This window comes from Aethalodelphis obliquidens, unplaced genomic scaffold (assembly GCF_003676395.1).
Source record: "Aethalodelphis obliquidens isolate GAN/ISIS:26980383/991018 unplaced genomic scaffold, ASM367639v1 scaffold21, whole genome shotgun sequence".
Taxonomy (NCBI): Eukaryota; Metazoa; Chordata; class Mammalia; order Artiodactyla; family Delphinidae; genus Aethalodelphis; species Aethalodelphis obliquidens.
Genome location: NW_020837965.1, coordinates 16,226,745 through 16,245,674, shown reverse-complemented (window position 1 = coordinate 16,245,674; position 18,930 = coordinate 16,226,745). Strand labels below are relative to the sequence as shown.

Sequence of the window (18,930 nt, the reverse complement as noted above, 5' to 3'; positions counted from 1 at the left end):
TTTTTGTACATTATATGGACTGAGGGTAATTTGGGGGAAATATGGATATCCAATTATTCCACCGTCTTTGCTGTAAAAGCTATTTTGTGTCCACTGAGTTGCTATTTCTGGGCTCTCTATCCTTTACCAATGCCACACTTGATTACTTTAGCTTTATAAATAATAAGCTTATAATGAGTACTACTAACCCTTCAACTTTGATCTTTTTCTTTTGTTCTTTTAGTTCTTTTGTCTCTCCATGTAAATTTTACAATCAATTTGCTTAGTTCTACAAAAAATTCTGCTGTGATTTTTTAAATCTCAATCAGAATTGCATTGAATCTATAGATTAGTTTAGGGGGAACTGACGTCTTAACAATATTGAGTCTTCCAATCCATGGACACAGTATATCTCTCCATTTATTTACATCTCCTCTGATTTGTTTCATCAGGGTTTTGTCGTTTTCAGCATAGAGATCTTGCATATACTTTAAGAAATTTATATCTAAGTATTTCATGGGTTTGATGTTACTTTAAATGGTTTTTTTTTTTTTTTTTCCGGTACGTGGGCCTCTCATTGTTGTGGCCTCTCCCGTTGCGGAGCACAGGCTCCGGATGCACAGGCTCAGCGGCCATGGCTCACAGGCCTAGCCGCTCTGCGGCATGTGGGATCTTCCCAGACCAGGGCACGAACCCGTGTCCCCTGCGTCGGCAGGCGGACTCTCAACCACTGTGCCACCAGGGAAGCCCTAAATGGTTATTTTTAATATTTTAATTTCCAATTGTTCATTAATAATATGTAAATATGTAATTGATTTTTGTAGATTGACCTTATATCTTGCAACTTTGTTAAATTCACTTATTAGTTCTAGTAGTCTTTTGTATATTCTTTGGGATTTTCTACATGGATAAACATCCACCTAGAAATAGAGATAATTTTATATATTTCTTCCATTCTAATATGATTCATTTTATTTATTTATATATGTATTTACTTACGTACTTACTTGTTTATCTTTGCCTTATTGTGCTGGTGGGATCTCCAGTACAATGTTGAATAGGAATGGTGAGAGAGGACATCTCTGCCTTGTTTCCAACTTTAGGGAGAGAATATTCAGCCTTTCCTCATTAAGTATGATGTTATCTGTAAGTATTTTGCAGATGCCTCTTATCAGGTTAAGGAAGTTCCCTTCCATTCCTAGTTTGCTGAGTTCAAGAATTGGTGTTGAATTCTGTTAAATGCTCTTTCTGCATCTATTGAGATGATTATGAGGATTTTCTTCTTTCATCCCATGATATGAAGAATTCCATTGATTCGTTTTTGAATTCTCAACCAGCCTTGCAATCCTAGGATAAACAACTCTTAGTTACGATGCATTATCCTTTTTGTGTATTGCTGGACTCATTTGGCTAGTGGGTTCTTGGGGTTATCAGTCTGGAGTTTTATTTTCTTGTAATACCTTTATCTCGTTTCGGTATCAGGTAATGCTGTCTTTATCAAATGAGTTGCTTAGCTGCTGCTGCTGATGAACGCTGGGGGCGGTGCTCAGCTTTAAGCTGAAAACCAAGGGCACACAGGGCTTTGGGCAGGAGTTGAGGGAGCCCAGCACAGGTGATACCAGACTTGAGTTCATACTGAGCTTAAGAAACTTTAGAATCTTCATTGCCCTGGGGAACCTTCCATGAGTCCCACAGGATCCTGCTGTTGGCTCTTGAGCCCCAGATATGGAACCCGGAAGACACGCGCTTCAGACACCAAGTCTCCATTCCTCTGTTCCCTACGAGTTCAAGAATGTTTTTGACGGGAAAGCCAAGCCAGTGACCTTTTCAGAAAACCCAGGCTCGTGGTGGGTGGGAAAACGTTGATGCACATGGTTTTCCAGCCACATCACTGTTTTCATTTCAAAGGTATTTCCACTTTGATTTCTGAACTGAAATGCTGTCTATAAGGAGTATCAGGAGGGCTCGTGTAAGGGGCTGATAGCACTGCATTCTCCATAGACAAAAGGACTTATCTAGATCGTTTTAATTGTGTTGGAATCCGTCTTCCAACAAGCTTTTACTAGAAAGTTGTTTCTATTTCTTGATTTTCTTTTAAATAATCATCTTTTGGTCTGAATTACACAGATTTTTAAAAATCGTTTTTATCCAGGAATCTGAGCAGAAAATTTAATTTCTGAGTTTCATGGTAGCCTCTTTATTGGACAGTGTTTATGAGTAAGGAACAAGTTCATTGTTTCTGGGTGTGACAGCAGTGCTGGGACCAGCAGGGATCCCTTTGTCTACATTCCTTCCTGGTGGGATCTGGCTCTGCTTGCCAGGTGGGGTCGTCTCCAGGACTTTAAGAGTGAAGTATTGCTGATTCCCACGGAAAACAGTTGGCAGATGCAGACAGGGGTGTTTTGAGAAATTTTGCCTTGCCTTGAAGCCCTCTGTTAAATAAGGTAAATTTGGGGGCTATTAGCTATACAATTGCTAGAATGAAAGTGACTTATGTGGTGATATTGGCTCTGAGTTCTAAAAGCTTGGGTTTCTGGATCTGCTTTTTAAGTGGGTGAATTCAAGGTGGGAAAACAATGAGCCTCATTCTAGGAAATACGGCGTTTTGCACAGAAGCTTCTTTCAAAGGGAGTCCTGGTTTAATTGCCAAACTGAAACGAAGGTGGGCGCTGTCCATAATCTCAAAGGTGTTTGATTTGCTTGTGGTTTTTGAAATCCTGACTGGTAGGTAAACCTGGTCAGAGGACAAAGTAAGTATGTAGGCTTTTAGATCTAAATTGCATTGAAATAAAGCTCATTTCTAAAAAAGGGAAATACGTAAATAAATATGAGTTGAGAAGAGTTCCCTCCTATATTATGGAAGAATTTTTGCAGAATTGGTATTGTTTTCACTAAATGTTTGGTGGGATTCACCAGTGGAGTTTTCTGGGCATGGAGTTTTCTCTGTGGGAAGGATTTTAACTACAAATTCAATTTCCTTAATAGATATGGGAATATTCAAGTTTTCTGTTTTTTCTGAAGTGATTTTCGGCAGTTTGTATCTTTCAAGGAACTTGTCCATTTCATCTAAATTGTTGAATTTGTAACTTACGTGTTTTTGTGATATTCTTTTATTAACCTTACAGGGTCTATAGTGATGTGCCCTATTTCATCTTATTGATGTTTGCATCTTTATTTCCTTCTTGATTCATCTGGCGGAAGCTCATCAACATTATTGATCCTTTCAAAGAATCATCTTTAGATTTCATTGATTGTGATTATTGTTTTTCTGGTCTTCATTTCGTTGATTTCACTGTTTCATCCTTCTACTTCCTTTGGGATTCATTTGCTCCTTTTTTTCTAGTTTCTTAAGTTGGGGACCTCTCGATCAGCGGGTGGCAAACTACAGTTTGCAGACCAAATTTGGTCTGCTGCCTGTTTTTGTAAATAAGTTTTATTGGAGCACAGCTGTGCTCATTTATTTATGTTTTCTATAGCTGTTTCTTGGCTACCATGGCAGAGTTGAAGTGTTGAGACAGAGACCACATGGCCCACAAAACCCCAAATATTTACTATTTGACACTTTATAAAGCCAGTACTATCTTTTAATCCCTGCTTCAGATAATTGATTTGAGATCTTTCTTTTTTAATATATTTTACTACTATATATTTCTCTTCAGCACTGCTTTATCTGCATCTCATAAATTTTATGTGTTTTCATTTTCTTTCAAAGTATTTTCTAATTCCCCATGCCACTTTCTCTTTGACCTGTGGTTATTTAGAAATGTGTTGTAAAATGTCCATATATCTGGGGATTTTCCAGATCTTTCTGTTACTGATTTTTCTAGATTAATTCTATTATGTTCTGAGAACATATTTTGTATAATCATTTGTTAAGATGGTTTTTATGGCCTATTTGGTGAATCTTCCCTGTGCACTTGAAAAAAATACTTACTTTGCTGTTTGTCACTGGAGTGCTCTATAAGTGTGGATTGGGTCAGTTGGTTGATAGTGTTATTCAGCTTTTCTATATCCTCACTCATTACTCAGTTATTTAGAGAGGAGAGTTGAAATATCCAACTATAATTGTTGATTTGTTTATTTCTCCTTTTAGTTTTATTAGGTTTTTGTTTGTTTGTCTGTTTGTTTTGGCCATGCTGCATGGCTTGTGGGATCTCATTTCCCCAACCAGGTATCGAACCTGGACCAATGCAGTGAAAGCCCGGAATCCTAACCACTAGACTGCCAGGGAAATCCCCAGTTTTATCAGCTTTTGATTCATGTATTTGGAAGCTCTGTTAAGCATGTGCACATTTAGGGCTGTCATACCTTTTCAGTGAATTGATCCCTTTATCATATGTATTTTTCCTCTTTATTCTTGATATTACCTTGATCTGAAGTCTCCTTTGTCAGATACTGATATAGCCATTACACCTTTCTTTTGATTAGTATTTGCATAACATATATTTTTCATTCTTTTACCTTTTTTCCCCAAGACAACTTTTAGAATGCATTAAGCAACAGAATAGAAGTACACAAGTGAATTTTAAAGTAAAATCAGTGCATCAATGAGTGCGATCTAACACAAAAGTACAGATGCCTCACAATGGTGGAGGAAGGCATAAATCTAAACCAGAGATTGGAGGAGAGGTGCATATAAGGGAGGAAGGACCTTGGCATACTGACTTATCAAGGTAGATTCAACTGATGTCTTTAACTTCCAAATACCTTGGTCCCTAATTGGTAGTCTGAGATAAGCATGATACTTGGTCACAAAGAGCAACAGTAGGTATCTGCTGTGTCTGGAAAGGGGAAGAAGTTCAGAATCCTGAAGAGACTGTGGACACTCAACTCTATAATAATGAGGTGGAGGGTATGAGGCTACAAGAACCATAGGGAGACTGCACTCTTCTATGTCAGGCACTAACCACACTGCAGCAAGGTACAATGAAAAGTTACTCAAGTTACTAGTTTAATGGAAGAACAGGAGTAGCTGTAGGAAGGACTCCATGGAAAACGTCCAGCTGATATAGAGAAAATAAATATTCGGTCAGTGGAATAACTATGGTGCTATTTTTCAGAATAGGTACCATCACCTTAGTCACTGATCTAATGGATGTGTCTTCTTAACCCAAAGTAACAAAGGTTTTAACAGCCAGATAGCCCTCTTTTCTGTAACTCTTGGTGCAGTTCTATTGTTGTTCTCACTGAGTTGTTAAATAGCATATGAAACAGATATGAGGTCACATAAACTACCTGAATAGGTTTGCCTGGAGCTTTGGCATTGACCTCTTCAACTTCCAGCTCTGGGTCTACCAGTTGACACTATCCACACAGTCTCTTGGCTGCTTCATATACATCTTTCACTGTATGAGCCACATTACAGGTGGGATTAATATTTCCTGTGTGTTTAGGATGAGCAGGGTTAGTATCACCACCAAACAGAAGTGTGTGCCAGTTAATATGCATGTGGAAAGAGATACAGTTGGTATAAAACCAATCCAGAAAATATTGGCTCTTACTTGCTGTTGAAACCCATACTTTCCCTTACATTCGATCACTCCATGTACCATTATAGGAACCACATTGTTGTTTCTATTTGTGATTTTTATCAAGACTTGTATAAAGTTATGCAAGACCTGTGGATTCTCAGTGCTCTTATTTTCATATTTCAGAAGTTCAAGAAAGCTATGCCTATACCAACTTTGAACCAGGCACAATGAAGGCCAGTTGTTACCCATCAGAAGATTGACTTCTCTCATTGTGTTGGCCAGTTGTGCAGGAAGCTCTTTTTGTAGAAACATATAGGATATTTTCTTATACCATTATCTTTCCCCCAATCCAGGTATTGCTTGATAAAGAGCAGTGACAGCAAGAAGCATAAATAGCACTTGATCTACTTATTTAGCTGTTTAAGCAGCCACTAGAAGAGCCATATCCTCGCCAGGGTGGTGCATAGATCCACCTAGAGGCCTGGATGGACATGAGGGCTTGTGTAGCTGAGTGTTCGGGTCAGGCATGTTCTTCGTGAGCATGCCCTGGTTTCAGCCTCGACTTATGGGTACAACTGCTGCAGCACCCAGGCTGAGTTCATCACCTTGGCTTCCCCAGGCCCACCCATTCTTTAACTTTTAACTCAGTTATGCTTTTGTATTTAAAGTGGGTTTCTTAGAGTTAGCATGTCTTTCAGTCTTGATTTTCACATCTAATCTGGAAATCTGTCTTTTAATTAGTATTTTTAGGCCATTTACATTTAATGCAATTTTTAGTATGGCTGTACTGACATCTACCATTAGGGTTTTTTCTATTCTATCTCTTCTGTTTTACTTTTCTTTTTCTTTCTTCATCCATATTAATTATTTTTTATGATTCTGTTTTGTCTCAACTATTGGTTTATTATTCTTTAAAGAAATTTTTTGGTGTTTGCCCTAGGGTTTATACTATTTATTTTATTTTATTTATTTATTTTTGGCCATGCCATGCAGTTTGTGGGATCTTAGTTCCCTGACCAGGGATTGAACCTGTGCCCTGGGCAGTGAAAGCGCAGAGTCCTAACCACTGGACCACCAGGGAATTCCTGATATACTAAATATTTTAATTAATCATGGTCTACTTTCAAAAAATATTATACCACTTCACCTGAGTGTCACAATTTGCTTCTTACCAAGCTACAAGAGCTCTCAGAGAAAAATTATAATCTAAAATATTATTGTCTGGATTCATTGCTGTGTTGGTAAGATCACTTCATAATTCTTTTTTCCTTATTTTATCATCAAAATGTTTGCTGGGAAAACATATATAAATGCAATCAAAATGATTGGGAAATAAAAGGTAATTATGGTTGGTAATGTTCATATAGTCTTAAATTTCACCAACATGACATACAAAAAAATAGCTGATTGTTTGCCTTTTGTTTTCAAACAGATATTGCAGCTGTAGAAGAATGGTTAGTAAGGATCACTTTGCAACATGGATTAAATATTTATACTACTGAAGGAACACTATTGGATAGTGTTCGAGGTAAATGCCAGTAGATAAAAGTGAAGTGAAAATTTGTAATATTCTTTCAACAAACCTTGTAAGCTATGACACGCCAGACTCTGTGCTAAGTGCTGGAGATAGATAAATAAGAGATGATCATGACTCTTGAAGGGCTTACAATCTGATGAGGCAAAGAATTAAATACACATGGGTAATTGTTAATAGAGCTCAGTAAAGAGTGCTATAGAGGGCTTCCCTGGTGGTGCAGTGGTTGAGAGTCTGCCTGCCAATGCAGGGGACGCGGGTTCGTGCCCTGGTCCGGGAGGATCCCACATGCCGCGGAGCGGCTAGGCCCATGAGCCATGGCCGCTGAGCCTGCGCGTCCAGAGCCTGTGCTCCGCAATGGGAGAGGCCACAACAGTGAGAGGCCTGCATACCGCAAAAAAAAAAAAAAAAAGAGTGTTATAGAAATATGGAAATATATGTTTTCTATAGCCATATTGGGGGGTCATCATAAACAATGGCTTTATAGAGTTAGTTTTTGCATCTTCTATAAAGATGTTATAGAAGATATTGTTTATTGCATCACAGTCTACTTTATGAGGACCATCAAGCAAAAAGTTTTGCTCAGTCTTAGTAAGAACATTTGTATTTCTTCATAAAAAAAATTGGTTGTTTTAAGGTTATGAGCACTGAGGCATATAACTGACTAGGCTTTTCTTTTTCAATTGTCTGATCTATAGCCCAATTTTTGGGTCAGCCATAGTATATAGAAAAAAACCTCCATCCTGGAGTTTGTATTTATTCTCATTTTCCTCACCTTCCCTTTTTACTTTTATTCTTTTGCACCCACTTTGATATGGTGCTATGTAGAAGCCAGAGTAAAAATAAATATTTCATCTTATGGAAAGAAACACCTGGGTAGCTTTAAGAAAATAATGATTATTCAGGGCCAAAATGGTGAAGTAGGAAGACCCTGAACTCACCTCCTTCCATAGGCACACCAGAATTACAACTATTTACAGAGCAACTATCTATGAGAATGACCAGAAGACTAGCAAAAAAGATTTCCCGCAGCTAAGCAAATAAAGAAGGAACCAAAATATAATGAGTGGGAGGGGTAGAGACACTGTATAGTCAAGACCAACATCCCCAGGTAGGCAACCCACAAATGAGAGGATAATCACACTTTCAGAGGTCCTCCCTAAGGAGCAAGGGGTCCAAACCTTACATTAGGCTCCCTAGACCAGGGGTCCTGCACTGGGAAGACAAGCCCCCGGAACATCTGGCTTTGATAGCTAGTGGGGCTTGTGTGTGGGAGAGCCAGAGAGCTGTGAGAAACAGAGACTCTGCTCTGAAAGGGCACACACGAAATCTAACATGCTCTGAGTCTCAGTGCAGAGGCAGTAATTTGTAAAGAGTCTGGGTCAGACTCACTTAAGAGATCATCAACTTAAAATAATCATGTATATTATCATGTAAATAATAATGTACGTAGGTTGTTATATATGAACCTCATGGTACCCACAAACCAAAAACCTATGATGGATAAACAAAAAAGAGAAATGAATCCAAATATAATACTAAAGATAGTCATCAGGCACAAGGGAAGAGAGCAAAAGAAGAAGAGAGGAACAGAAAAAAGAAAAAAACCCACAAAACGAGAAAACAACGAACAAAATGGTAATAAGTATCTACGTTTCAATAATTTTGCTTTAAATGCAAATGGACTAAATGCTCCAATAAAAACACAGTGGCTCAATGGATTAAAAAACAAAAACACGAGAATTCACATTGTTAAAATGACCATACTGCCCAAAGCAATCTACAGATTCAATGCAATCACTGTCAGAATACTAATGGTGTGGGGGAACTTCAAGACAGAGGAGGAGTAAGATATGGAGATCACCTTCCTCCCCACAAATACATCAAAAATACATCTACATGTGGAACAACTCCTACAGAACACCTACTGAACACTGGCAGAAGACCTCAGACTTCCCGAAAGGCAATAAACTCCCCACGTACCTGAGTAGGGCAGAAGAAAAAAGGAAAAACAGAGACAAAAGAGTAAGAATGAGACTTGCACCTCTGGGAGGGAGCTGTGAAGGAGGAAAAGTTTCCACACACTAGGAAGCCCCTTCACTGGTGGAGATGGGGGATGGGCGGTGGGGAAGCTTCGGAGCCACGGAGGAGAGCATAGCAACGGGGGTGCAGAGGGCAAAGCAGAGAGATTCCCACACAGAGGATCAGTACCGACCAGCACTCACCAGCCCAAGAGGCTTGTCTGCTCACCCGCTCGGGCAGGTGGGGGCTGAGAGCTGAGGCTCGGGCTTTGGAGGTCAGATCCCAGGGATAGGACTGGGGTTGGCTGAGTGAACACAGCCTGAAGGGGGCTAGTGTGACACAGCTAGCCAGGAGGGAGTCTGGGAAAAACTCTGGACTGCCCAAGAGGCGAGAGATCATTGTTTCAGGGAGCATGAGGAGAGGGGATTCAGAGCACCACCTAATGGAGCTCCAGAGATGGCACGAGCTGTGGCTATCAGTGCAGACACCAGAGATGGGCATGAGACGCTAAGGCTGCTGCTGCAGCCACAAAGAAGCCTGTGTACAAGCACAGGTCACTCTCCACACCTCCCCTCCCGGGAGCCTGTGCAGCCCGCCACTGCCAGGGTCCCGTGATCCAGGGACAACTTCCCTGGGAGAACGCACGGCACACCTCAGGTTGTTACAATGTCATGCCAGCCTCTCCCGCCACAGGCTCACCCCACATTCCATACCTCTCCCTCCCCCAAGCCTGAGTGAGCCGAGCCCCCTAATCAGCTGCTATTTTAACCCTGTCCTGTCTGGGTGGGGAACAGATGCCCTCAGACGACCTACACGCAGAGGCAGGGCCAAATCCAAAGCTGAACCCTGGGAGCTGTGCGAACAAAGAAGACAAAGGGAAATTACTCCCAGCAGCCACAGGAGCAGCAGATTAAATCTCCACAACTTCATATACCCTGCATCTGTGAAATACCTGAATAGATAATGAATCATCCCAAAATTGAGGCAGTAGACTTTGGCAGAAACTGTAGACTTGGGGTTTGCTTTCCTCATCTAATTTGTTTCTGGCTTTATGTTTATCTTAGTTTAGTATTTAGAGCTTATTATCATTGGTAGATTTGTGCATTTATTTGGTTGCTCACTTCCTTTTATATATATATATTTTTTCCTTTTTCTCTTTTTCTCAGTGTGTATGTGTATGTTTCTTTGTGTGACTTTTGTCTGTATAGCTTTGCTTTTACCATTTGTACGAGGGTTCTCTCTGTTTTTATCGTTGTTGTTTGTTTTGTATAGTTTTTAGCACTTGTTATCACTGGTGGATTAGTTTTTTGGTTTGGTTGCTCCCTCTTTTTGTTTTATTACTTTTTAATTTTTTTATCTTTAACAATATTTTTTACCTTAATAACTTCATTTTATTTTTCTTTCTTTCTTTCTGTCTCTTTTTTTTCTCCCTTTTCTTCTGAGCCATGTGTCTGACAGGGCCTTGGTCCTCCGGCTGGGTGTCAGGCCTGAGCCTCTGAGGTAGGAGAGCCGAGTTCAGGACATTGGTCCACCAGAGACCTCACAGCCCCACGTAATATCAAACAGCGAAAGCTCTCCCAGAGATTTCCATCTCAGCACTAAGACCCAGCTCTATTCAATAACCATCCAGTTACAGTGCTGGACACCCTATGCCAAACAACTAGCAACACAGGAACACAACCCCACCCATTAGCATAGAGGCTGCCTAAAATCATAATAAGTTCACAGGCACCCCAAAACACATCACTGGACTTGGTCCTGCCCAACAGAAAGAAAAGATCCAACCTCATCCTCCAGAACACAGTCACCAGTCCCCTCCACAAGAAAACCTACACAACCCACTGAACCAATCTTACCCACTGGGGGCAGACACCAAAAACAACAGGAACTACAAACCTGCATCCTGCGAAAAGGAGACCCCAAACACAGTAAGTTAAGCAAAATGAGAAGACAGAGAAAGACACAGCAGATGAAGGAGCAAGGTAAAAAGCCCACCAGACCAAACAAATGAAGAGGAGATAGGCAGTCTACCTGAAAAAGAATTCAGAGTAATGATAGTAAAGATGATCCAAAATGCTAGAAATAGAATGGAGAAAATACAAGAAATGTTTAACAAGGACCTAGAAGAACTAAAGAGCAAACAAACAATGATGAACAACAGAATAAATGAAATTAAAAATTCTCTAGAAGGAATCAATAGCAGAATAACTGAGAAAGAAGAGTGGATAAGTGACCTGGAAGATAAAATAGTGGAAATAACTACCACAGAGCAGTATAAAGAAAAAAGAATGAAACGAATTGAGGACAGTCTCAGAGACCTCTGGGACAACAATAAACGCACCAACATTTGAATTATAGGGGTCCCAGAAGAAGAGGAAAAAAAAGGGACTGAGAAAATATTTGAAGAGATTATAGTTGAAAACTTCCCTAATATGGGAAAGGAAATACTGAATCAAGTCCAGGAAGCACAGAGAGTCCCATACAGGATAAATCCAAGGAGAAACACTCCAAGACACATATTAATCAAACTATCAAAAATTAAATACAAAGAAAAAATATTGAAAGCAGCAAGGGAAAAACAACAAATAATATACAAGGGAATCCCCATAACGTTAACAGCTGATCTTTCAGCAGAAATGCTGCAAGCCAAAAGGGAGTGGCAGGGCATATTTAAAGTGATGAAAGGGAAAAACCTACAACCAAGATTACCCAGCAAGGTACTCATTCAGATTAGACTGAGAAATTAAAACCTTTACAGACAAGCAAAAGCTAAGAATTCAGCAACACCAAACCAGCTTTACAACACATGCTAAAGGAACTTCTCTAGGCAGGAAACACAACAGAAGGAAAAGACCTACAATAACAAACCCAAAACGATTAAGAAAATGGTAATAAGAACATACATATTGATAACTACCTTAAATGTAAATGGATTAAATGTTCCAACCAAAAGATATAGACTGGCTGAATGCATACAAAAACAAGACCCATATATATGCTGTCTACAAGAGACCCACTTCAGACCTAGGGACACATACAGACTGAAAGTGAGGGGATGGAAAAAGATATTCCACGCAAATGGAAATCAAAAGAAAACTGGAGTAGCAATTCTCATATCAGACAAAATAGACTTTAAAATAAAGACTATTACAAGAGACAAAGAAGGACAGTACATAATGATCAAGGGATCAATCCAAGAAGAAGATATAACAATTGTAAATATTTATGCACCTGACATAGGAGCACCTCAATAAATAAGGCAAATGCTAACAGCCGTAAAAGGGAAAGTTGACAGGAACACAATCATAGTAGGGGACTTTTAACATCCCACTTTCACCAATGGACAGATCATCCAAAATGAAAATAAATAAGGAAACACAAGCTTTAAATGATACATTAAACAAGGTGGACTTAATTGATGTTTGTAGGACATTCTATCCAAAAACAATAGAATTCACTTTCTTCTCAAGTACTCATGGAACATTCTCCAGGATAGATCATATCTTGGGTCAAAAATCAAGCCTTGGTAAATTTAAGAAAATTGAAATCATATCAAGTATCTTTTCTGACCACAACACTATGAGAATAGATATCAATTACAGGAAAAAATCTGTAAAAAATACAAACACGTGTAAGCTAAACAGTACACTACTAAATAACCATGAGATCACTGAAGAAATCAAAGAGGAAATAAAAAAATACCTAGAAACAAATGACAATGAAAACATGCCAACCGAAAACCTATGGGAGGCAGCAAAACCAGTTCTAAGAGGGAAGTTTATAGCAATACAATTCTACCTCAAGAAACAGGGAAAATCTTAAATAAGCAACCTAACCTTACATATAAAGCAATTAGAGAGAGAATAATAAAAAATAAAAGTTAGCACGAGGAAATAAATCATAAAGATCAGATCAGAAATAAATGAAAAAGAAATGAAGGAAATGATAGCAAAGATCAATAAAACTGAAATCAGGTTCTTTGAGAAGTTAAACAAAATTCGTAAACCATTAGCCAGACTCATCAAGAAAAAAATGGAAGACTGAAATCAACAGAATTAGAAATGAAAAAGGAAAAGTAACAACTGACACTGCAGAAATACAAAGGATCATGAGAGATTACTACAAGCAACTATTTGCTAATAAAATGGACAACCTGGAAGAAATGGACAAATTCTCAGAAAAGCACAACCTTCCGAGACTTAACCAGGAAGAAATAGAAAATATGAACAGACCAATCACAAGCACTGAAATTGAAACTGTGATTAAAAATCTTCCAACAAACAAAAATCCAGGACCAGATGGATTCACAGGTGAATTCTATCAAACATTTACAGAAGAGTTAACACCTATCCTTCTCAAACTCTTCAAAAATATAGCAGAGGAAGGAACACTCCCAAACTCATTCTACGAGGCCACCCTGATATCAACCCTGGTTTTGGTATCACCCTGATACCAAAACCAGACAAAGATATCACAAAAAAAGAAAACTACAAGGCTTCCCTAGTGGTGCAGTGGTTGAGAGTCCACCTGCCAAAGCAGGGGACACGGGTTCATGACCCGGTCTGGGAAGATCCCACATGCCGCGGAGCAGCTGGGCCCGTGAGCCATGGCCGCTGAGCCTGTGTGTCCACAGCCTGTGCTCTGCAACGGGAGAGGCCACAACAGTGAGAGGCCCATGTACTGCAAAAAAAAAAAAAAAAAAGAAAACTACAGGCCAATATCACTGATGAACATAAATGTAAAAATCCTCAACAAAATGCTAGCAAACAGGATCCAACAACACAGTAAAAGGATCATACACCATGATCAAGTGGGGTTTATCCCAGGAATGCAAGGATTCTTCAATATATGGAAATCAATCAATGTGATAAACCATATTAACAAATTGAAGGATAAAAACCATATGACCATCTCAATAGGTGCAGAAAAAGCTTTTGACAAAATTCAACACCCATTTATGGTAAAAGCCCTCCAGAAAGTAAGCATAGAATGAACTTATCTCAACATAATAAAGGCCATATATGACAAACCCAGAGCCAACATTGTTCTCAATGGTGAACAACTGAAACCATTTCCACTAAGATCAGGAACAAGACAAGGTTGCCTACTCTCACCACTATTATTCAACATAGCTTTGGAAGTTTTAGCCACAGCAATCAGAGAAGAAAAAGAAATAAAAGGCATCCAGATCGGAAAAGAAGAAGGAAAACTGTCACTGTTTGCAGATGACATGATACTATACATAGAGAATCCTAAAGATGCTACCAGAAAACTACTAGAGCTAATCAGTGATTTTCATAGAGTTGCAGGATACAAAATTAAGCACAGAAATCTCCTGCATTCCTATACACTAATGATGAAAAATCTGTAAGAGAAATTAAGGAAACACTCGCATTTACCACTGCAACAAAAAGAATAAAATATCTAGGAATAAACCTACCTAAGGAGACAAAAGACCTGTATGCAGAAAACTATAAGACACTGACGAAAGAAATTAAAGATGATATAAATAGATGGAGAGATATACCATTTTCTTGGATTGGAAGAATCAACACTGTGACATTGTGAAAATGACTATACCCAAAGTAATCTACAGATTCAATGCAATCCCTATCAAACTACCAATGGCATTTTTCACAGAACTAGAACAAAAAATTGCACAATTTGTATGGAAACACAAAAGACCCTGAATAGCCAAAGCAATCTTGAGAAAGAAAGACGGAGCTGGAGGATTGTGGCTCCCTGACTTCAGACTATACTACAAAGCTACAGTAATCAAGTCAGTATGGTACTGGCATGAAACAGAAATATACATCAATGGAACAGGATAGAAAGCCCAGAGATAAACCCATGCACCTAAAGTCACCTTATTTTTGATAAACGAGGCAAGAATATACAATGGAGAAAAGAAAGTCTCTTCAATAAGTGGTGCTGGGAAAATTGTACAGCTACATGTAAAAGAATGAAATTAGAACACTCCCTAACACCATGCACAAAAATAAACTCAAAATGGATTAAAGACCTAAAGGTAAGGCCAGAGAGTATAAAACCCTTCAAGGAAAACATAGGCAAAACACTCTATGACATAAATCACAGCAAGATCCTTTTTGAGCCACCTCCTAGAGAAATGGAAATAAAAACAAAAATAAACAAATGGGACCTAATGAAACTTAAAATCTTTTGCACAGCAAAGGAAACCATAAACAAGATGAAAAGACAACCCTCAGAATGGGGGGAAATATTTGCAAACAAAGCAACGACCAAAGGATTAAACTCCAAAATATACAAGCAGCTCATACAGCTCAATATCAAAAAAAAAAAAAACACAACCCAATCCAAAACTGGGCAGAAGACCTAAATCGACATTTCTCCGATGAAGATATACAGATTGCCAGCAAACACATGAAAGGATGCTCAGTATCACTAATCATTAGAGAAATGCAAATGAAAACTACAGTAAGGTATCACCTCACACTGGTCAGAATGGCCATCATCAAAAACTCTACAAACAGTAAATGCTGGAGAGGGTGTGGAGAAAAGGGAACCCTTTTGCACTGTTGGTAGGAATGTAAATTGGTACAGCCACTATGGAGAACAGTATGGAGGTTCCTTAAAAAACTAAAAATAGAGCTACCATATGACCCAGCAATCCCACTACTGGGTATATACCCTGAGAAAACCATAATTCAAAAAGAGTCATGTCCCACAATGTTCATTGCAACTCTATTTACAATAGCCAGGACATGGAAGCAACCTAAGTGTCCATCGACAGATGAATGGATAAAGAAGATGTGGCACATATATACAATGGAATATTACTCAGCCATAAAAAGAAATGAAATTGAGTTATTTATAGTTAGGTGGTGGACCTAGAGTCTGTCATACAGAGTGAAGTAAGTCAGAAAGAGAAAATCAAATACCGTATGCTGACACATATATATGGAATCTAAAAAAAAAAAAATGTTTCTGAAGAACCTAGGGGCAGGACAAGATAAAGATACCAATGTAGAGAATGGACTTGAGGACACGGGGAGGGGGAAGGGTAACCTGGGATAAAGTGAGAAGAGTGGCATGGACATATATACACTACCAAATGTAAAATAGATAGCTAGTGGGAAGCAGCTGCATTCACAGGGAGAACAGCTTGGTGTTTTGTGACTACCTAGAGAGGTGGGATGGGGAGTGTGGGAGGGAGATGCAAGAGGGAGGAGATATGGGGATATATGTATATGTATAGCTGATTCACTTTGTTATACAGCAGAAACTAACACACCATTGTAAAGCAATTATACTCCAATAAAGATGTTTAAAAAAAAATAGTAATGGCATTTTTCACAGAAGTAGAACAAGTAATTTTAAAATATATATGGAAACACAAAAGACCCTGAATAGCCCAAACAATCTTTTTTTTTAAACATCTTTATTGGAGTATAATTGCTTTACAATGTTGTGTTAGTTTCTGCTTTATCACAAAGTGAATCAGCTATATGTATACATATTTCTCCATTAAAACAATCTTGAGAAGAACAATGCTAGAGGTATCATGCTCTAGCATTGTTTTTAAATTGTTGTACTGTAAAGTTATAGTAACTAAAACTGTGGTACTGGCTCAAAAATCAGACACATAGAGCAATGGAACAGAATCAAGAGTCCAGAAATGAATCTACACTTATGCATTCAATGCATCTACCGAACAAAAAAGGAGGCAAGAATGTACAGTGGGGGAGAAGACAGCTTCTTCAATAATTAGTTTTGGGAAAATTGGTAAGCTACAGGCAAAAGAATCAAACTGGACTAATTTCTCACACCTTATACAAAAATAACTGAAAATGGATTAAAGACTTAAATGTAAGACCTGAAACCATAAAAATCCTAGAGGAAAACGTAGGCAGTACAGACTTTGACATCAGTTGTAGCAGTCTTTTTTTGGATCTTTCTCCTCACACAAGGGAAACCAAAGCCAAAACAAATGGGACCACATCAGCTATTGTAAAAGGCTTTTGCACCGCGAAGGAAATTATCAACAAAACCAAAAGCCTACTGAATGGGAGAAGATATTTGCAAATGATATATCTGATAAGGTGTTAACATCTAAAATATACAAATAACTCATACAGCTCAACATAAAAAAAAAATGAAAAACCTGATTTTAAAAATGGGCAGAAGAACTGAACAGACATTTTTCCAAAAAAGACATGCAGATGGCCAACAAGCACATGAAAAGATGCTCAACATCATTGATCATCAGGGAAGTGCAACTCGGAACTACAGTGAGCTATCACCTCACACCTGTCTGAATGACTATTATTGTAGAGTCAAGACGTAACAAGTGTTGGCAAGGCTGTGGAAAAAAGGGACCCTTGTGCACTGTTGATGGGAATGTAAATCGGTCCGGCCACCGTGGAGAATGAATAATTCTTAAAGGTTGCAGCTGCAGAGAGGAGGCCAGTGTCGTCGGGGCACAGTAAATGACAGAGTGGTGTGGGGTGAGTGTAGAGAGACTGGCAGAGACCACGGTAAAGTGTGGATTTTATTCTAATTATAATGAAAAGCCACTGGAGTATTTTAAGCAGGGCAGTGATAAATTCCGACTTCTGCTCTATGAAAAAGATCACTTTGGCTGCTGTGTAGAGAACTGACTGTCGAGGAAGGAGGAGAAGAATGGAATAAAGGAAATTGGTTGGCAGCTGTCACCACGGTCCACGCAGGAGATGGTCCGGGGTACTTGGGCTGTGGGACGAGCAGTGGAGATGGTGAGAAGTTAGAGTCTTCAGGATACAGTTTAGAAGTAGAGCTGATATGACCTCTGGGTGGACTGGGGATGAAGGACACAGATATTAAGGATGAATCCTAGATTTCTTACTTGAGCAATGAAGTGGATGGTGGTATCATTTTCTGAGATGCTGAAGACATGAGGAGAAAACATTGGGAAGTGGCAATCAAGCATTAAGGTTAGAGTTACAGTTGGGAACCTTTCTTCATTACCTATCTCAAATGAGATGTTGAAAAATATTGTCCCTACTTCCTCATCTCTGATCCGGAGTCCAGACTACTCCACTAAAATTGCTCTTAATACAATCACCAGTCACTTTCACATTGGTCACTTTTCCATCTCCTTTGTAGCTTCTCAGCAGCCAAGACTTTTGATCACTCCCTCATTCTTAAAACGTTTAAAATAGACCACATGGGTAAAGAGGCATTTTCGATTCAGTGCAATCATGTCCCAGATACAAGCTCAAATCTCCCTGTCCTTTAAGATCTGGTCATTAATTGTACACATATGCTATACCCTGGAAAGTCAACTGCCTTACCCCAGATTTTTTTGAATTTCAGAGTGAATTAGTTTGGTTATAAATTGTTTCTCTTCTTCTTCTTGGCTGTCGCTGTGCTACACTATGTCAACCCAGATGGAAACTTAGCTCCTTTTCTTGCTTTGCACAAAGTGAAGCATATATCACCTAAAGTCTTTGGCTTTGTAGCAGATTTTATTGAGAGTTTGATGAGGAGATGGAGGAGATTCACGATGCAGAAATGTAAACAGCTACAGAGTGATTGTGTCTGTATTCTTAAAAGTCCTTTGACTATTTTTGAAATTCAGACAACAGTACTCTGTCAAACTGTCCTTGCTTACTTTTTGTATTCTCTTTTCTCATTTTTTCAGAAAAAAAAACCCTCCCATTTCTCATGCTTTAAAATTTGACTTTATCCAACTCCAACCCTTTGTATATCTAAGAGTAGATTGCTGCATTGAAGGGTTAGAGATGTCCTACCTCTGATTGGTTTTTCCTGTTTGTCCCTCCCTAACTCCTTTGTATCTTCCAGAAATCCTTCTAAGTGTCTTGGCCACTGATGACAACTTTCCCTGTTCCCTATTGCTTTTCTAGATTTATTCATATATATATATATATATATATATATATATAT

General features: G+C 38.8%; 1 protein-coding gene and 1 pseudogene across 1 annotated transcript in view; one reads left to right on the top strand and one right to left on the bottom strand.

Moving 5' to 3' along the window:
• Positions 1–18,930, top strand: part of CATSPERB (catsper channel auxiliary subunit beta) — a 125,684-nt gene that overhangs the window by 21,319 nt on the left and 85,435 nt on the right. Inside the window, exon 5 of the mRNA XM_027120355.1 lies at positions 6,883–6,978. Within this exon, the coding sequence (XP_026976156.1) occupies positions 6,883–6,978 (96 nt within the window). The remainder of the gene's footprint in view (positions 1–6,882; positions 6,979–18,930) is intronic.
• On the bottom strand, positions 4,186–6,079 carry LOC113627746 (pyruvate dehydrogenase (acetyl-transferring) kinase isozyme 3, mitochondrial pseudogene; annotated as a pseudogene).